Source organism: Anarhichas minor, unplaced genomic scaffold, assembly GCF_050575085.1.
Source record: "Anarhichas minor isolate MPS153535 unplaced genomic scaffold, ASM5057508v1 ptg000030l, whole genome shotgun sequence".
In the NCBI taxonomy this organism is placed as follows: domain Eukaryota; kingdom Metazoa; phylum Chordata; class Actinopteri; order Perciformes; family Anarhichadidae; genus Anarhichas; species Anarhichas minor.
This window is the reverse complement of record NW_027466476.1, coordinates 1225636-1245896: the sequence shown is the minus strand read 5'-3', so window position 1 is coordinate 1245896 and position 20261 is coordinate 1225636. Positions and strand designations below refer to the sequence as shown.

At 42.1% G+C, this 20261-nt stretch overlaps 1 protein-coding gene across 3 annotated transcripts in view; it reads left to right on the top strand.

Moving 5' to 3' along the window:
• The first annotated feature begins 822 nt into the window (after positions 1-822).
• trpm3 (transient receptor potential cation channel, subfamily M, member 3) overlaps positions 823-20261 on the top strand; it is a 120347-nt gene continuing 100908 nt past the window's right edge. For all 3 annotated transcript variants that reach the window (XM_076104417.1, XM_076104415.1, XM_076104414.1), the window contains exon 1: positions 823-1026. In XM_076104417.1, coding sequence (XP_075960532.1) covers positions 823-1026 — 204 coding nt within the window. The remainder of the gene's footprint in view (positions 1027-20261) is intronic.

The following is a 20261-nucleotide window of genomic DNA, read 5'->3' as shown; positions in this document are numbered from 1 at the left end:
TGCCTCTCAGTCAGCTTAGTCTGCACTATTGTCAACAGGAACCCTGCACTCCAGAGACTCTTTCTGGTCTCTTTGTTATCCTCGTCTGGTATTTTCTTTTTGCCTCTCTCCACCTGTCTTTGCTCTTCCTTCCTGTTCTTTCTCTGCCCACTCTGTGAGCTCCTCGTTATCATTTCGTCTCTTTCATCCGTATTTCAATATCGTACCCTCCAACAACCTCCCTCCGTCCCTCTCTCGCTCTTTCCCTTGCCTTTTTTCCGGTTTCTCTCTCTCTCTCTCTCTCGCTCTCTCTCTCTCTCCCTCCCTCTCTTTCTCCCTGCCATTCTCTCTCTCTCTCTCTCTCTCTCTCTCTCTCTCTCTCTCTCGATGTGAGGAGGGAAAACAGCATTAACGGCCAAGCCACAGTAACAGCACATGCAACAGGGTGCAGACAGCACCTTCTGCTTTGCCGCCTCTCCTCTCTGACTCCCATCCCTCCCAGAGGAAGGCTTCAGGGAAGAAAAGAAGAGCGCAGCAGTGCAGCTGAACAGGTGAAGATCTGTTGTCCCGTTCCTTTGATCAAAAGATCAGAAGAGGGAAAAAGTAAAAGAAATAGGGAGAAAGGAGTTGGACTTTTTTCTTGCATCATCTTTTAAAGTGAGGAAGAAGACTGAAAGAAAGAAGAGAGACACAGAGACTGAGTGAATCAAGCTTCAGGAGGCAGCAGAGTTGAGCATGAATTGAAGATGCCACCTGTGGCACCAGTTTGATTAAAGACCAGCTTCCTCGACTTAGCGTGGGTGCCTCACTTCCCACATCTTTCTGACCACATTTTTAACACCCATGGCTTCCAAGAAGAAGTGGAGTGAGCGGAGGGAGTTGCGCAGGGATCGTCCGTTTTCCACCCGGGATGATTCATCTGTTGCGTCCGGGACATCTGGGCCGGGGCGCCCCACCACCAGGGGGCGCTTCTCAGAGTCGTGGAAGAGGCTCAGCTCCAGAGGGGGCTCCACCAAGAGGGGGGTGCTCAACTCTCAGCAGCCACCGGTAAGATGTTTTGAGGATAAACTGGCCCCCCTCGACATGTCCCCTAAAGATAAATCAATGACCAGGGTTCTGGGGGGTAAATGGGACAGGAAAGGCTGCTGACAAGATAGCACTTTGCCTGGGAGGGAGTTAAGCAGCAGCGAGGGATTAGGAGGTGAATGGAGTAGAGACATTTAGAAGACTAACACGTTGGTTGATTTGCCAGTTAGGTTATTAAGAATTAAACGAGTCATTCTGTGTTGCCACTTGAGTGATGACCCAAAGTAAGAAGCTGTTTTTGCTCCTGTGCAGTTGTTTTCAGCTTTCAACAGTTTCCCACCTCCTGTTACCTTGGAAACCAGGTACTGCAGTCAGAACACAATATTGTATTTTGTAGTTAGTATTATATGTCCTAAACTTTACAACATAAACATATTAGATTCTTCACCATTTAAGCTGTTGCATAATTTAAAGGCACAACTGTAGCATGTGATAATGATTCCAATGAAATAACTCTGCTGTGTGAACCAAAGATGAGATGATTTGTAAAAACAACCGTCTGTTTTATTATTTCATAATTCAATGCACAATGTGAACAGGGTTTGATTAGCTTCGATATTGCCATCTTTATAGATGCTCGGGGATCAGCTAAAATCCTGCCACAGTATTTATAAAAAGAGGGCGTGATGATGATTAGCAAGCCAGCATCGCTAATCAATCAACTTTTGAGGATTGTTATAGTCACAGAAATATCAGTCGAGTAAAAATGAATTGAATATCAACAGAACAACTGACAGCTGGAAGGCTATACATTACTTTAACTAAATGCTCCATTGAAGCTGGTGTGTCACATGTGTAGTACTATTGTTGTGTAGTAGTTTGAGGACAACCTTGAACGACTGGAAGAAAAACATTCCACTTATCAAACTCGTAAATGATATACCTCAAGACACGGTACAGCTGTCAGTATTTGTTAAATTAGGTTTTAAGATTTGCTGTAAAAAAAAACAGTGGGATATTGTGAGAGTGGGATTACTTATTTTGGAAACTGGTTGCACACATACTCCCAGACTCTGTCTTGATATCTGTTCCTATTCTCTTTTGTTACTTGACTCCATTCCCATCTTTCTTGTCTCCTGCACCTGCGTCAAGGTGCCGGGGTGCTCGCAGTGCTTCACAATCGATGTAGACTTTATGTCTTTTGGCAGCATCTGTCAGGCTGGTGGGGAAAAAAATTCTCCATGTGGATCTGATGGATCCGGTTCCCATCTATTTTTGAAATGTGGAACTTCTCTGGTGTTTACGGATCGAGGTCAGAATAACTAATGCTCATTGCTAGCATGGTGCTCACGGACTATCATGCTTAGCCAATCTGTGGGGTGATATTTGGCAGAGATATCTGAGCCGGGAGATGTGTGGGAGACAGAGATATGCACGGTTGGGGATACGAGATCCACTTCTGTTTTTTCAGTTATGCCCCAGTAACCAGTGCTATTTGGTATTGCACACATATACTGCTATAAAAATATCAGAGGATGTGTTTTTTAAATTCTTACTTTGAGGAAGTGGGCTGTCAGACAGTTGTGTCACAGATGTTAATATGGCTTATAAAAATGCAGACGTGGATTTTTTAAAAACGTAATCATCGTATTTTATAAAAGTAGTGCTAGTGTCTGTGCTCCAGTCTGCTTCTCGAGCTGCATTCATCTTTGTGTGTGTGTGTGTGTGTGTGTGTCTGTGTTCACAAAGAGAAGCTAAGCTTGATCCTCTGGGATTTGTGTTGCTTGGATATGAACAGCAGAGTGATACTACCACAACACCTCTGCTAGTCTCAAATCACGAGACACTTTGAATCATTAGTCAGTTGTAATAGCCGTGTGTGTGTGTGTGTGTGTGTGTGTGTGTGTGTGTGTGTGTTACTGAATGAGTGTTGCTGTGTATGACTTGACTTGAATGAGTGCAACAGAGAGTGAAGGATAACAATTGGAAGAGACAGTGAGTGAGATAATTACTACACAGGCGCTTTGAGAATCCAATTCTCCGTGATAGTGCTGAATGAGCGAAGGCCGAGGAGGATTAGAGGCCGAGACAGAAGAGTCTGTATGATTCTGTCAGAGTGTGAATCTATTCCTCTGTGATAAATCTAATTGCATTTAGTTACTTTGCAAGACAAACAAATAATCAAATATTAGAAGTTGTTGGGTTTTTACTGGCAGAATTGGTAAATACTGTAAAAGGCTCTGGTCTGTACACCTGTGTGAACGGACTGAGGTTATAATGTGATCACAGCAGGCAAAGAACACGTGCAACGAAAAAAACAATTACGAAGGCTCAGCTGCATAAGTTCTCAGTAAGCCGTTCCAATGAGCCAATAGTGCACAATAACAGAACCCAGAATCTGAAACGCCTAAATAAACTGCAGTTGCTGCTTATTAATATTAGAGATTAACCCTGTGCTCTTCCCACTGTGACATGCTGAAATGAAAAATGTCTATCGGCAGTAATACATAGAGCAGTATCCACAGAGGGATACATACTGTTACTGCCACTTTCTAACATCAAAGTCAAGTTGGGTGGTGCCACCAGTATATGTTTGCATGACATGTTTTGCACACTGCGACTGTTATGTTGTGATTTCCTTTACAAAGTTCTGGAGTCTGACGTTTTCTCCTGTGTTGGATTTGTTGTGAATGATTCAAAGTAAAGTGGAGGCGGTGGTGGAGACAAAGTTGTTGCTTTATATTTTTGAGAGGTTATGACAAATTTCACAATTCCATTTGTTTTGGATCTGTGATTTTGAGACAATGAAGCCATTGATCCGACTGTTGTACATTTTTTGCAGTATTCGTTAGTAGTAGTAGTCTTTGCACACCTACCGTCTGGTGTTTTCCACCTGGACCCTCTCTTCTTCGTATGCGTGAGTCTATGAACGTCTCTAGAGATCCGGTGAATGACGACGCTTGTGTGTCAGTTTGTGTAACGTGTCTGTCTTAATTCTCACGTGAATGCCCTGCAGTTCATCGAGGCATCTGTGGATCACAGAGGCCTTCTGCTCTGTACGCTGTAGCTAGAGAAGTCTCCAGTCCCTTCAGACGAAAATATTCTTCAGGTATAAATTGCGTCAGCATGTCTGTTTGCGTAGGTTTTGTGTGTTTGACTGTAGAGGTGCGAATCTTCACTGGTCTCACATTACAAAAACAAAACATAAATCTTTTTACAGTGCAGTGCATTTCCTCAGTGGTCTTTAGTCGCTCTGATTAGGCCCATTGGTGCTCACTGTGTTTGTCACTATATGTTGTGTCTCTCATGTTAAGAAAAACGAATAACCAATTCAAAGTTAAATATTGATTTTAACGGAAAAACTCACAGAGAAGAGTAGTTCCAAAGCTAAGAAGGCTTTGAGTAAAGCCTGTGGCTCCGCTCATGTCACAATATCGGTGTCAGTATAAATAAGTTATCAAAACAGTGCTTATTTATCACGCTTTCATCTGAACTACCTTGCTTTGTCTATTGATGTTGTTCTGAGTGACTAAACAATATTGCTTCTGAATTGAACTTATGCATCTATCTAACTACTTAAATGTGCCCACTTGACATTTCGTCTTTGCATCGGTTATAATGTCCCACAACATGTGTGTTAAACGTTCGCTGAAGCGGCTAAAATCTGTATTTTAGTGATAATGTGTCAAATGAGACGATGTGAACATATCCAAAAACATCAGTTATTACAGGTTAAACGTGACACTTTGTTACTCTGTCACCATAACAATATATATTATAATTACACTGCAAACGTAACAAGCTCGCCACCTGACCTCTGATCTCTCTTCATGCACGTTACACATATGCATTCTTCTGTAATAAGGGCACGAATTACTGTTGATTCTTCACCGCTGCATTGCAAGAAAAAGAGCAGGTTTGTTTTTTTTATTGAAAATTCCATTTGTTCTTTTGGTATCTCCTGTACCCAGGGGAAGCACACCGGGAAATGTGTAAATGCTTGTATTGGCTTGTCATTACAATGAACCCAAGTGTGATATTACCTCATGAGCTCTGAAAGAAGCAAAGAGTTTTGGCGGTTACTGTGGAAACGGTGCATGGTTCAGCAATTTGTGTTATTTTTTTGAAAAGGGATGCTTTTAGAAGAATGATCAGTGGCTCCCACATTTAAAAGTGTTTTCTGTGGGTTGTAGTAGGACGTCTGGCGTTTGTTCTTTAGCCGCTTGTTAGCACAATCATCCAAATGGCAACGTTTTAACAGATCAGATCAGGTTCAGAGCTCTGTTGGGTGCCTGGAAAATGTCTCGCCCACTGCAAAGCTTGAATTCAACCCATTTGATCATGGCCGTGAGATCAAGTTCATTAGTATGCTAAAACATGCAGTGCCAAAAAAAAACCAAACATAGCTATTATACGACTATACAACCTCAGATGCAGCAAAGCATCAGTGTGTCCCTGCTGGAAGAGGGAGATCAGTGGGAAGAGCTTCCTGTCTGTCAACACGTTCAGCGATTCATTGACAGGTGTAGACAGGCGGTGTCGTGCAGTCCTCGGGTCAGTTGAGGTGTTGCAGCATGTAGTGTTGTTCCAAGGTGAGTGCCTTGTCTACTGATTTCGGTGTGATTGTGGAGGGAGACACTGTCTTGGCCTTGTCTTTTTTATTTAGTCATGAAGACACGTAAAAAGCATAAACATACAGTCTCTTAAGTAACTTAACAAGAGAGGTTGACCTGCTAACTCAGTTGTTATCAAGGAGAGCTCAGAGATAGGGCATCTGTAGCTGTCAGGACTCAGGATGAATACTATTATTGTGCTAATTGTTATATCCTGTCTGCCTTGCATCATTCCTGGTGGTGCAGCATAGAATATAACAGTTTGTAGAATTCAAGTTTAGAAGAGTTTGAGTTATTTAAGTGTTTTTTTTTGTTCCCGCTACCAGAATAGGCCATTTGCGTCTATTTACTTTTGTGGGTTCAGTTTGCTGCAATCAGTCAAGTATCTTCAAAGAAATGTGCCGACCAGCAGGTTGAAGCATGCGTGTGCAACAAGCAAGGCTGTAGCTCCGACGTTGTGTTCACAGTGGACAAAACAAGGACAGTCCCAAACACTGACAATATTAAAGAGATGAGGAGAAACACCCCAGTGCGATAAAGATGAACTTTATGAAATACTTACTCAAGCAACACTTCCAGATGCTCTCGTACAGAGCAGAGATCCTCAGCGAGTGCAGAGCATGTTATGATAAATACATCTCATGATGAATATGTCTCATCATCAACAAAGGCACACAGTGGCCTCCACTCATGGTGTAAATAGTAAAGTAACTTAGTGTAAATATGATCTAACATCAACAGATCACTTCCCTAAATATCAAGTATAAAGTTATGGAGGTCATACAAAATATATTTTACTACTTAATTCTTGCTGCTATGTTGACACAGAGCTTCTGGTTCCCCCTTGCGGGTCCTGCTGTGAACGACTCATTATTAAAGACCATTGAGCACACACGTATGTTTCTAACATGACCAAGAAATTGTGTTAGATAGGAAGGCTAACAATAGCTAATTTACCGATGTATACGTGGGTGATGTGCCTAACAACTGAAAGGTAGTGTAAAACCAAGTGTGAAGAAAGATGGACTCCACAGATGGTCTGGTTAATGGCATTTGCTTGAATTCTACTTACACTGTTATTGTCTCAGAAAAACTTAAAAAAGAAATGTGTTGTGTTGTGCTTTCAAGTATTCTGGTTTCCTAACAAACATGCTTTTTTCTTATCTTTCTGGCTAAACTCGCTTACATTTTCACTGGGCCCGCTAGCAGCATTCTTACTTTCATCGGAGTAAAATTAAGCTGAAAATCACCCTGACAATCAGCATCCATTGATGGTCGATTCATGCTGTACATTTTTATTATTATTTCTTTTTTTGTACGTCTCACATAAATCATGGGCAGTGATTCTTCTTATCTATGGACAAAGTGTTTGTTCACTAAGGTGTAGGTGTCAGTTTGTGCAAGTGAGTCATCCAAATCTGCATGTGTCTCCTCCACCCGCCACCAACCTGAATGAGTCTGCAACTCAGAGACCCGCACCAGCATGGACAATTCCAGCTCTGCTAGTCCCTGAAGGCTATGTTGCTTCTTATACTATACATTCGATTGGTGAGATTGCTTTTAGCGATTATAAACGTTTCCAGTAATGTCACTGCAAGAAATATCTCGGAACATTTCGGGGCAAAACCTTGACAAAGGAAACATAACTAAACTTTTAGCTTCTGAAATAAGAAGCCGCCGTTCCTTGTAAAAGAGCTCAGCGTGTCTCAGCTGTCGTCTCTGATCTGCTCTCTGCTATGTTCATATTTTAGAGAATATAATTAACATTTTCTTCATCATTGATGAAATATTTCATCTATCAACTGCTATTAATCAGAATGTAAATGTCCTGCGAATAAAACTGCAATCCTTACATCTCATGTACTTAAGCAAGTATTGATTTCTCCCTTTCTGGGCCGTAAACTATTATAACTTATGAAAAGACAATTATGAATTTATGCCTTCTTATTTAGAGATTAACGGTACATCATTCTCCATCCTGCAGTTAGAATTTGTTACTTAGACGGGGAAGCTATTCTCATTCATAAATAATGAAGTGGCTGTAAAGTTAAATGAAATCCATCTCTACCAATTGTTTTATCCATCTCCATAAAAGTGTCCCCACAGATTGCTGCATAGCACCGCTGTAACACACGACAATGACTTGCTTGTCTCATGATGACGGTAGACGCCACGTCGGGTTTGTGTGTCTGTACTCAGCCAAAGATTATTTGTGAGGGAGGAACCTCTAGTTTGTAAAACAGCTGTTAAATAATAAGTGTTTTTGAAGATTCAACAGATACGTCTTGTCATATCAATGATTTAAGATGATCAGCTTAACAGGAAGTAGCTCATGTAGAATAAGGTGTGCCAAAGTCAAAAGACAACACCTGCTTTTTCAAAGTGTCGGATACATATTTAATCATCAGCATTGCATATCGTTTGCTCCTATATATATATATATATATATATATATATATATATATATATATATATATATAAGGTATTGGATCTGACTCTGGATTGGCAACATTAAAGGACTCAGATTGGGATCAGGGCCAAAAACACTTACATTATCCTCTGTATCTGTCAATTATAACTACTAAATAAGACCATGAAATGTATGAGTTATTTTTAAATACTCATATTGTTAAATACACATACGCATCATTTTCTTAAAGGCATTCTTGATTGTAGTACATAATCAACAGCGCCAACGCTACCCACAGCCTTCTGTAAATCATTAGCCCGTCGTAATTACACCTCATACTAATTAAAGATAAATTAAGTAGCAAAGGGAAGCAAACAGATGAGAGAGTCATCTGGCTCTAGGGTAGTGGGTGGTAGATGGACAGAGACAGATGTGTAAACACATCAAGTGCCCTGTAACCACAGCAGCATGTAAACCAGGGAGTACAAGCAGGAGAAATAAAAGAAGCCAGAATGTCAAAAAGTCATTTTTCTTTCATTTAAAGGCAATAGTATCAGTAGTCGTAAGTGGTCTCTTTCCGTAACTGTCACGCCACTCCTGAGACTTTCATTTCACTCTCGGTGGGGCTGAGTCATAACAAACCTGAGGCTGTGCTGCTGGCATGCCAACACAGCCAAGTCCTCAACATTTTAATCTGCTTAACACGCGTTTCAGTGGCAGACCGTTAGTACAAATAAGCTGGTTATTTAATGGCAGTGATGGTGTGTGCGTGTGTGTGTGTGTGTGTGTGTGTGTGTGTGTGTGTGTGTGTGCGTGTGTGTGTGTGGAGGGTGTTGACTGACATCCGTAGCAACAGTAGCTTGGAAACAGCACCAAGTATCATGTTGAGTTTGCTAAAGCAGTGAACGTGGTGGGAGGTGTTAGATAGTGGGAGAACGTGCTGAGGAGACAAAGCATCTTTTGGGAGGATGAAAGAACTTATTTGTATGTGATTGTGTGTGTGTGTGTGTGTGTGTGTGTGTGTGTGTGTGTGTGTGTGTGTGTGTGTGTGTGTGCGCGTGAGAGTGAGACAGAGGAGAGCGAGTGAGTGATACAGATGGAGCTTTAACTGTTAGAGCTTTGAGTAGGCAGGTTTAATTTTGAGACGTCGAAGGGTGTTAGGTGTTACAAATGAAAGTGGTACATTTTATCTATCTCTTTCTCTCTATCTCTCACACACACAAACACTTGTTTTGTTGAAGCCTAACTAAGGAGATCTCCTACCTAGATACAATTCAGAGAGATGATGTGGATGGTGAACTTTTTGTTCTCTGGCAATGAAAAGGAAAAGGGGAGCAATAGGACCGGGTTTGATAAGGTCGCATGGCAAACTTTTGTTGCCATGCGAGTTGGCCTGATAGATATTTTATGTGTCTGTGTGTGTGTGTGTGTTTGTGTGTGTGTGTCTATGTGTGTCTGTGTGTGTGATTATGTGTGTGTAAACATGGACTGCCTGATGGAAGGTGTATCCTGACCACCGCTCATCACCATCGCTGCAGTTTGACTCAAGTTGACTCTCTGATGCCAGAACCTGCCAAGTTCCACTGAACTATTTGTGAATTTGCCTGCACTGTCTGCCCTAAATGTCTAAAAATAGAAGAAAGGAGCTGACACGTGTTTGTAGATGAAATCCCACATCCCGCATTCTTTTCTTGTAGTCTTGACAATGCCACGCAGACAAGAACATATGCATGGGAACATATGTGACCATCAACATTCTAGATTTAAATTGGCTTTTATTTATTGCTCTCTTCTTTCTCTCCGTTTCATTTTTTCTCCGTCTTCATTTTACTAATCTGCAGATCCATTCAACCCCCATCTCTTTCTGAGAGGGAGAGGTATTATGACAGCTCTATAATCCTTTCTCTCTGCAAGGCTTTTGGATCATTTGTTGAAGCGAACTGTAAGAGACCACTGTGAGTGTCTAATGAATTCAATTGAGAAGCTGTTTTTCCACTATACCACTCTGACTGCAGTGTGCTATCGTCCTTAAGTTAGCTTTGTCCACACTGTGCTCCTTGCCTTCCAGGCCAGGGCACTGAATCAGAGTGGCAGGGGCTATAGAAGTGAAATCACTTATTTGCACACATTATCGCGCAAAGTGAAAGAAATCCGCTCTACCTGGAGTGCAGGATTAAAAACTAGTGTGGGTTTCTTATCTATTCCACAGCTGGTTGGATGACACACACACACACACACACACACACACACACACACACACACACACACACACACACACAGAGAGAAATAATGAACATTTAGAAGAAACCAAATGATCACACCCGATATGACCAGAAGGTGCGTGATGTTCACTCGTGTTCATTATCACCAGTTAGCATGGAGTAAACACATATTTATAAACAGAGGGCACGGTGACTTGGCCAAGCAATGCATGGTCTCTTACAAAAACACGTGATTTGAGGTGCTCCCCTTATGGATTTGTCAGATTACTGGCATGGGTCCTGATCAAAGCTTTTTTAAACCCTCGTCTAAGCAGCCTTGCTCTGAATTCCTTCCGCTAATTTATCCTCACTCAGACAGAGGAGGAGAGGAACAGAAGTGGAGAGAGAGACACGGACGGAAACGTTTCAGAAATGCCCAGTCATGCCCCAACTAAAACAGCTTCCATTAAACAGTGCACATTAGATTACAACTGTTTTGTATGCAGAAAGAAATGATAAGTTTTAGTATTTCTGATCCCTCACTCCTTTCAGTAGATTTTGGTGCAGTGTGTTGATGTCACGAACAAAGCTTTACTATGAGATCTCTACCGGCAACACAGCCACGCTTAGCTGTTTTAAAACCTGAGCTCTAGACTATTCTTTATTTCTTTAAGTCAGATAAGGTAGCTTGCCTCCTCCGTAGTGTGTTGTTAGAAGCCCTGGTATTTTTAGTATGCCGAAAATATCAATATATCACGAGTAGCAAGCAGTCAGGTGTCATCCAGTCTGTGTTTACTCCTGGTTCTCCTCAAACCTGTTTCCAAACCTAGTGAGAAAACCCTATAGAAGGATGTCCCGTCTCTTTCATGTAAATGTAGATATTCTCATTTATGCAAATGTAGACATGTTTGAATAGACATCCGATGATCTGAAACCCCTGTTACAGCCTGTCTTTGAACTGTGGCTTTGAAGCTCTTTTTTTCTGACGGCAGGAGCGCTGGGCTTTAAGGTGAAGCCTATCCTCGTACGCGTTTCCTGGTGTAGCGGTGTGGCAATAATGGTAGCCATAAAAACCATTACCAGGGGCCCCGGGGCCAGTGGGCTGTGAGTCTAGCTTTATTACACTGACCCCGCAAGACGGTAATTACACTATGTCTATGTTGCTACAGCAACATCGAGCTTTTTAACGGCTAATGCAGAATTTATGTCAAGGGATTTTGTTTTCATACACACTATTGCAGGCAAGCGTTCAGTGTGTGTGCGTGTGTGCGTGCGTGTGTGTGTGTGTGCGTACGTCAGTTTTTGTAGCACTTGTGTGTTAGTGTGACGCCTTCTCAGTTGGGGGCTCATTTCAAAGACGCAGGGAGAAAATGGAGGAGGTGGACCCATTAGCTGTACCGTCCACTATTTCACCTCACTGGTTCCATCCACTCAGCTGAGGGCTGAGCCCCGGATTTTAGGACAACCTGGAAACACAAGCTGCGTCAAACACTCAGTAGCCAGGAGCTTTTAGATACAACTGATCCAAAGTCTGCCTTCATGGCCAGAGGGAAATCACGTCATCAAAATTGCAGGAGCCTTATGGCTCGTGCTTGTCTTTTACAAGCTAATATTGGCATGTTTAGAATTAGTTTAGTGAGTGGGTCTTTTTTCTAAAGGTAGAAATGTGATGAATATAATTATAATATTCTTTACTCAAGCCTTTAAAAATCTTTCAGGCTTTGAGAGTTTCACTAAAAGTTTCCTAACTTGATCCTGGATTTAATTAATGATTCAAAAGTTTAGTAAAACCACACAGAGTGCTGAAGAATGAGGCTTTAGCAGTATGGGGGCGAAATGAGTGACTGTTCATTAAAGTGGCCTCTGACACTGAGCCTTGTCTGCATTGCTCTGTTGACTCAGAAGATTAGATCGGCAAGCACTAAAACTAATCTGGATTTATAGATTTCTCTCCCTCTCTCTCTCTCTCTCTCTCTCTCTCTCTCTCTCTCTCTCTCTCTGTGTAGTGTAGTGTAGTGTAGTGTGGTGTGGTGTTTGCTCTATTTCTCCATTGAGCACTGGACTGACAAGGACTTTGGGGCTTCAGATAATACCAGATGGGCACTGCACATATCTCCTTGCCGAGCGAGAGAGAGAGAGAGGGAGAGTGAGAGAGCGAATAAGAGAGAGGAGAGAAACATCTTAAAGAGAGGGAGGCACCACCACGTTAGCTTTTGTATGAAATGACCACCCTCCTCTCTGACTCAATATCTTCTGCTGCGTTTTTTCTGTATTCTATAAGAAATTGCACTTGCCTAAACTCCGATGATAGTGGGTTAACCAGGTCGCAAATCAAGACTGTGGATGGAACCTCTCCCGGCCCTGCAGGACATGAAATCACACTGGTGCTCATCATAGACGGGGCTGTTGCCAAAAGTGAAGAATTTTTGAAATACTACCAATATAAATCAGCTAATGTGCTGGCGTTTGTCTCCTGCATCATCGACAGTAATTGCAGCAGCTGGTCAACATATTTCACACAGCTTTCCAACTTTGTCTTCACTGGCAACGATGGCCCCACCATAGGCCATTATTAAATCTGGAGTGCAGGTTTGAGTCTTTTTTTCCCCCTGAGGCACATCACATGTAGCCATTGCATTATCTTCCATTACTAAGAAGTCAACTCTTCCTTCCAAGTCCAGCAAGCTCACTCATCCGTCATCTTTAGTTGAAAGTTAGTGCTGTAGATGGGAAAGACTGAAAGTCCCGAAATGTTTCAAGACAAAAACTACATTCATGTTATTAGTTAAGTCATGTGCCCTCGGTTGAGAAACACCTTGTTGTTACTTGTTAGTTGTGCTTTTTGATTCTTACTTCATAGATAGAACTTAATTATAGATGCGCTATGATCTGAATTGCCACGGTGGACAGTTGTTGTTGAATACAAATAAAACACACTTTTCTCATTTCTGCTGAGAGATTCAGTTGGAAAATTGAATGTGAGGGCTTGAATCGCTTCAGCTGCTTTAATGCAGCCACATTATTGCAAAAGCCATTCAGTGTTGGCTTCAGACAAGGATATGCATGAAATGAGTATACCACAGTGTTTATCTTAAATGGTTGTGGCTCTTCATTCATCCCTCTCCCATTCCCTCTCTGTTTTTTTTACATCATTGGATGATTCTGGGATCCTAGCAGTCATGGTGAGGTTTAGGGTTATAGTGCTCGCTGTTTGATAAAGGGCCTATTGCTGTGTTGATGTCTTGGGTAAACCATTCATGGCAGAAAGGGTGAATGCAGCACAGAGATACTCCTCTTTATACTGAGGGTTTACGTGTAATACATCAGATTCCCAGTGTTATGGTCATTTGGTAAACGTTGGCCTGTTACAAGGACCACATTCCAAATAAATAATACATTTATCAAGAGTATAAAGCCACTCATTTTGTTTCCTGACGTTGTGAAGTATTCGCTCTTTCATGTACTTGATTAATAGCAGAATAGTTTTGCCGTCAGCGCAGGCAGGAGGACAATTTGCAGGGAAGTTTGCTCTGAACTTCTTTTTTCCTCATTAAAACTTCCTTTGACAAAGCTATCTTATGAAGAATTGTTGGTCACCATGAACCTCAAATCATTGACTTTGGGATAATGGAAATATTTGACTGAAAAGAATAAAACCAATATTCTGATAGTGCACCCTCAGTGCTTACAGCCTAACTAATGACATGCGGACAGTATCAGTCAAAGTGAACTGTTCGTAGATGTAGTAGTATTTTAACCTATGCATACAGTCCACAGCCTAGGTGGCATATTACTACAAAATGATTCTCTCTCCATGGACCACCGGTAGTCCCTCGAATATCATTATTATTCATTGCCAATTACATGGAGTTCTTGTGATTGCACCACGCTGAGTGCTGTTTATGTCTGCCTCAGTTCTGGAGATGTTTAAAGCTGCTTTTCAACGACGGCTGCAAATTACATACACACACACATATTCAACTGCTGATGAAACATGCATACTGTGCACTTACTATAATTGCCGTACCTCTTGTGAACTCTATTATGATCTTCCCACATTTGAACTGGTTGTGTTGTTAAAAGAGCGTAGTGTGCTCTCATTTGGTGTATGCTATGCTTTTAAACACAGAGCGGCGCTTCTGTGTGGATGGTGTCCCCCTTTTCTTCATAGTTTACATGTTACTGAGCTATTAATGAATGTATTCATTAGTTAGTTTGTCGGATTTCTGTCAGGTTGTATGACAAGACAACACGATAAAACACACGGCTGTAGTTACAAAGTCACTACGTTCAATCTTGTCTGGATGAGCAAATATCTTTAAGTCAGAGAGATCAAATTTATGGGATGCATTTCATGTGGTTATGGTGATCCAGTATCTCAGCTGTGAATCTGATGGTGCTCGTCCTTGTTCTACTGCAATTACGTAGTCGTGAGGTGCTTGTGGTGTTGCTATTTCCTATTATGGGGAATGCCAAATGCCACATAAATAATTTCTACTGCAGAGAAAAGAAGATAGACTCTTGCTGTTCCTTTGTCAACGACCGCACAGCGTGAAGTAATATGTGCTAAACTTAAAGGTTGAATTTATCTGGAGGAAAGCTTGTTGAAGTTCTCCTTCCTTCCATGATACCAAACTGTCAGTGTTAAATTGTCAACTCCTTCTTCTCCCATCTACCTCGTAGCTGGTCTCATCAACCTATCGTGCAGTGTTCCACAACGCAACCCTTCATGTCCCTGTCATCACATCCTCTGTATCTACCTACCTACCTTCCACCTCTGTCCTGTTAGTGCCACTTGCGTCTCTCTTAACAGAAACTATAGATAGACTGACATTATTATGAAGAGAGGCAGAAAGAACATGCAGGTGTAATGGGATCATCTATAAGGTATGTTTGCTCTACAACCAACTCTGTGTCATTGCAGCTCAATGCCACCAGCGCCCAAGTTCCCCGCTCACCCAACTTCAAAACTCCACCGCTCGTTCAGCGTCAGTAGCAAATGAATTGAAAGCAAAGTTTTTGCCCACTGTATCCAAACACACTTCTCTTTCCATCCCTCTCCAGATGGCAGTTAGCTACATTCCACAAACGGTAAAGTGCTGTGTTGTGTGGCTGAGTGCAGGATGAGTCATTTCAACATTTGAAACCGTTTTACAGAAGAGAAAGACGGGGATTTGATGGGGATTTCGTGGGGAAAATATTAGACCCTTTGATCCCTCAGGTAAATTTAATTTGACAGGTAAACTGAACTTTACTCATCTGAAATAACATTATGTTAAGCTGTGATAAAGGATGGAGACACGGACAACCCCTGCAGGCCATTATTTCTAATTAGTCTGTTACCTCTGCCTTAACTTACAGCGCTGCTGTTTGTCAGCAGTTGTTTGCACCTGCCGATAACATTTAGCTGCACTGCTGGAGGCCTAAATGTCAGAGCTGAAAAATGTGGACCTGATATTGGGGGTGTGAAGACAGATACTCGATGTGACAGCTTGGGGGGCATGAGTAACAACATTTGAGTTTATTAGGCTCAAGAGTTGTTACAGATGTTTTAGGAAGCCTTAAACTGCAATAGGCCATTGGCATATGAGCATGCGCAAGTGCCTGATAGTGAGAGATGGTGAGTAGCAAAAAAAAGTGGAGAAAACAACACATTTTGAGAGCTATTTATGTATTTATGTGTGTGTGTTGTGTGCGGTTCTATCCCGCAGGCTAATAATCATTGCCTCTCTCCAGATGGAAAAGTGTACCCGACTCAGCGGAGGTCTTCCTGCTTCCTCAGGGCAAGGGTAGTAGGGGGTCGTCATGTGTGTGTGTGTGTGTGTGTGTGTGTGTGTGGGTGTTTGTGTGTGTGTGTGTGGGTGTGTGTGGAGGTGGTGTGTGTGTGCATTGGGTTTGAGTGCATATGCAGGGAGGTATTGAACTGTCACTTATGGAGAATCCTCCAGGGGACGAGCATCGCTAAGAGAAGAGGGAGAGGAGGCCAAATTAGATTCAAGGCTTTTGGCACCATCAATCTTCAACAGGCAACTTTGTTATCACTGTTGTCACTTGTTTTACTGAAAAACTGACAGTGTATATATGAATGATATAATAATCATTCATATATTTGAGAAAATCTCCAATTTACATGTAGTATGAACTGTACCAGTGAGGGCTTTTTATTTATTTATTTGTTTTACCAGTGTATATTAGCTCAGTTACTCTATATAGGGATTTTGATTTTTCCCTTCCGGTTTGTGTGGAGAACACAGGACAGGCGTTTTACAGAGCAACTATGTATACTGTCGCAGGCAAAAAGCTGTGTGCAGGCACCTTTTTCCTCTCTCTTCCCCTTGCTAGTTCAGTTCAATTCAGTACTTTTTTCACAGGACTCCAATTAATAGGTTTTGTATAAAATACAACAATAACATTCCACAAATCTATCTCTTTCACTCAAACAGACACTCACTGATATCCACTCTTTCTCAAGCATTTTTCACACAAACACCAACGGCAAGCTTCACATTTTCAATGAGCGAGAGCAGCTTCTCTGGAGCTCCTTGGCTTTGTTTGAATGACAGGTGGAAATGGGCTTCTTTCACACCGCTGTCACAGTGCAGATAGGCGATGTCACAAGGTCTACCTGTAGCAGAAATGTCTCCGAGTAGCAGTGAGCTATACAGAACACCCACTCAGTGTTATTACACATAGGTGTGCTCACACATATTCATACACGGCAAATGATGGAAAATACAGTTTCTTCACGACCACTTGTTGGTTGTGTGTAAATTATTCAGACATTCACCGATGCACACACACATGCACATTTACACATTCCTACATCTACATAATACGACATAAACCCACATCTATAGGCGGGAGAGCAAAGTGTTGGCACAGTATTCGTGCAATGCTTACAGGGCAGTGTCTGTTAAAGTTGATAGTATTTTCTGTTGTGATTCTTGTATAAAAATGTATTTCACCTCGATCTCAATTTGCTGTAAAATAAATAACCATTTAATGTCATTTTCCCACTTCATCTGAAAACGTGAGGGACAAAACGTTTTTCGGATATGTATTTATTTTGCCTTCACCATCTGATACAAGCTCTTGGCGTATAAGCACTTAAGTAATTCACAGTAAATTGCCTCCCTCATCTGCCAAGTTAAGCTCCCATTGGGAGAAATGAACCACCATGAGAGAGTTGAATCGCATCTTGTCTGGTCTTGTTCTTTGCCAGGGCTTTAATACCTTTTAACGTTGTGATAATTAGTGCAGCCAAGAAGAGTGAGAGGATAAAAAAAACCAAAAACATGACACTCTGTGTGCAGCAGGTGTGTTGAACCGGTGCCCCCTGGTGGTTGCAGTGTGTAAGTTGCTTGTTTGGCGTTAAAATAATGCAGACTTGACCTCATCTGCCCAGTATTCTGATGCATTTACTAATACAAAGGCTGCCTCTCTGGTTCTACTGTTGTAAAGCAACTGGTAGTTTGAAAACGATTCAGAATGTTTTATTGTAGCAGCATATCGGGCTCAGGTTTGAATGACAGGACCCAGGCTGGAAAAAGAGCATTGTGCATTAGAAGGTTGCCATCTAGAGGCGGAATGCAGGCAGTGCAGTGCAGTGTTTGCTGAACCATTTCATGGGGTGAGATGGAGAAGTGTGAAGCGAAAGGGTTAGGAGGGGAAAAGGCACACTCTCATGCTACGCTGGTCCTACCACCACCTCCTCCCTCACACAGACACACATACACACACACACACACACACACACACACACACACACACACACACACACACACACACACACACACACACACACACACACACACACCATCTCCACAGTGACTAGCTGTGCGGTTGACAGGCAGATCTCCCAGAGGTCTCGGTGCTCCCCAGGGGAGCCGGTGGTCAGTGAGGTGGATATTCTTAATGTCAGTCCCTGACTGTCAGGGCAAAACACCTACTGTGAGGTGATGACTGAAGAGAGTCATTACTACAGTGAAATAACTATTATTAATGTATTAGGATACCATTCCAGCAATGTGGCAACATATCATTCAAGGTTCCCTTTTATGAAAGCTCAAATATATGACAAACTGCTCCTTTTGTATTCTATGTCCATATTAAACGCTTACCTGGTATTCTTTGCATAGATTTAATGCCCCAGCTAAACTTGAGAATGCGTTGTTCAGGTGTATTCAGATATTTTGATGCTTAATTAATGCAACAACATTCATATTGACATTTATTTGAAAACATTTTTTTTTTTTATCGTGACAATTTGTAGTACATCTAACAGGAGGCGTGATGTGTTGTCATCAACACCCGTAAACCCTCGGTGCTTTTTTTCCCCTACACCAGAGAATCACTGAATCACTCCTCAGCTCGTCCAAACATGCCAAATCTCTCACAAAGAGAGTTTTCATGTTGTGAGTCTGCATGTGTGTGTCATCATGGCAAAAATGTGGGCCTTGAGATACTTACTGTAGCAGGAACTGAGTACTTTGCCAGGTGTTTATATTTCCGTGTCTCTGTCTGACCGTGGCCACATTTTGCGTCACAACCACACAAGATGCAGTCTAGATCAGTGTTATTGAGATAGAAATTAACCTTGAAGATGGTTGTGGTCCGAGCAAGGGCGACGGAAGGATGGCAAGGTGCCCCCCCCCACACACACACACTTTATGCCCTTGGCCCGATTTGGCGTCGCGGTCTCTTGTTAATTTCTGTTTTAATCTTTTGTTTTGACAAACATTTGAGTGTTTGATTACTGTGAGTCAGTCACTCGCTGGAGAAAAACAGTCTGAGTGACTAGAAATAGAAGTAAAGGCACACCAAACACCAACAAAGATGAAGCAACACTAGCTGACTAATTTAACCTTTTTTGTTTTTGCGCTTCATAATCACGCATTTTAGTCTTTGAGAGCTGTTCTTCACTGATTAGGTTTGCCCTTGTTGATATGATCCAGGTCCCTACGGTGCAGCTCTATGGATGGTTGCAGCGTGTACGCCAATCACTTTTAGAAAACGTAATTTTCTAATGCAACTAAATCAGTGAGAATGCTCATTGAGCCTGATAACCAAACCTGATAACCAACGGACTTGTGTAGAAATAGACAACAGATATTATTGTCCATGCTTAAAGTTAACATAAAGGGAGATGACTAAAAATATTTGGGTCTTACAGTTGTTAAAAATGGGCATTTGGCGTGAAAAGCTAGTTCATTTGTTGACAGTATAATGTACAATACATATACACAATGTGATATCTTTCTTTAGGAATGCAGCTTAGTATTCGTGCCAATACAGCAAACTGAATTGCATCAAATGGGAGTGGGGGAGGTGCAACAAGACAATCCCATCAAAAGCTCTGTTTTTTTACTGTTCTTGTTTAACCACTTTAGAGCTCTTATGCATAAATAAAAGGACACACATGCACATCAGTAAGTGGGTTGTACTCCTCTCCAGTTGTTTCATGTGCTTCCGTCCTCAAACTCCATCTGAATTCATTCTGTGAGACAGGGCTTTGACTCCACTTCACTCATTTCCCTTTTGACCACCATACAGTGCCTCGTCACATCTCTTCGCCTCAATTCTCTCCATCTTTCCCCCCCCTCTCTCTTTCTTTCTCTCTCTCTTTCTCACCATCGCTCATCTTTTTTTTTTTACCATGCGCAGAGCCAATTCCTTCTCTTCCATCCTGTCCCCATAGTTTCAATTTCAGCTTGTTCATCAGTTGTGTTGGATCTTATTTTATGTCTCCCCATTCACTCTCTCCCTCCATCTCTCTGTCTCTTTCTCTTCCATTCTCCCTCTCTCTCTCCCTCCTCCTCTCATCTTAGAGACAGTAGTGTGCCTGCAGCCTCAAATCTAAGCCGCTGCCTGTCAGGCTGCTCCGGTTTTGCGCTCTGCGCTACTCTCCTGTTCTCTCCTCTCCCCTCTGCGCTATACTGCACTGCACTGCACTGCTCGTCTCTCCTCTCCTCACCTCACATCTCCATCTCTTTCACTCCTCTTTCTCTTTCTCCTCCTGCATCCCTCTCGCAC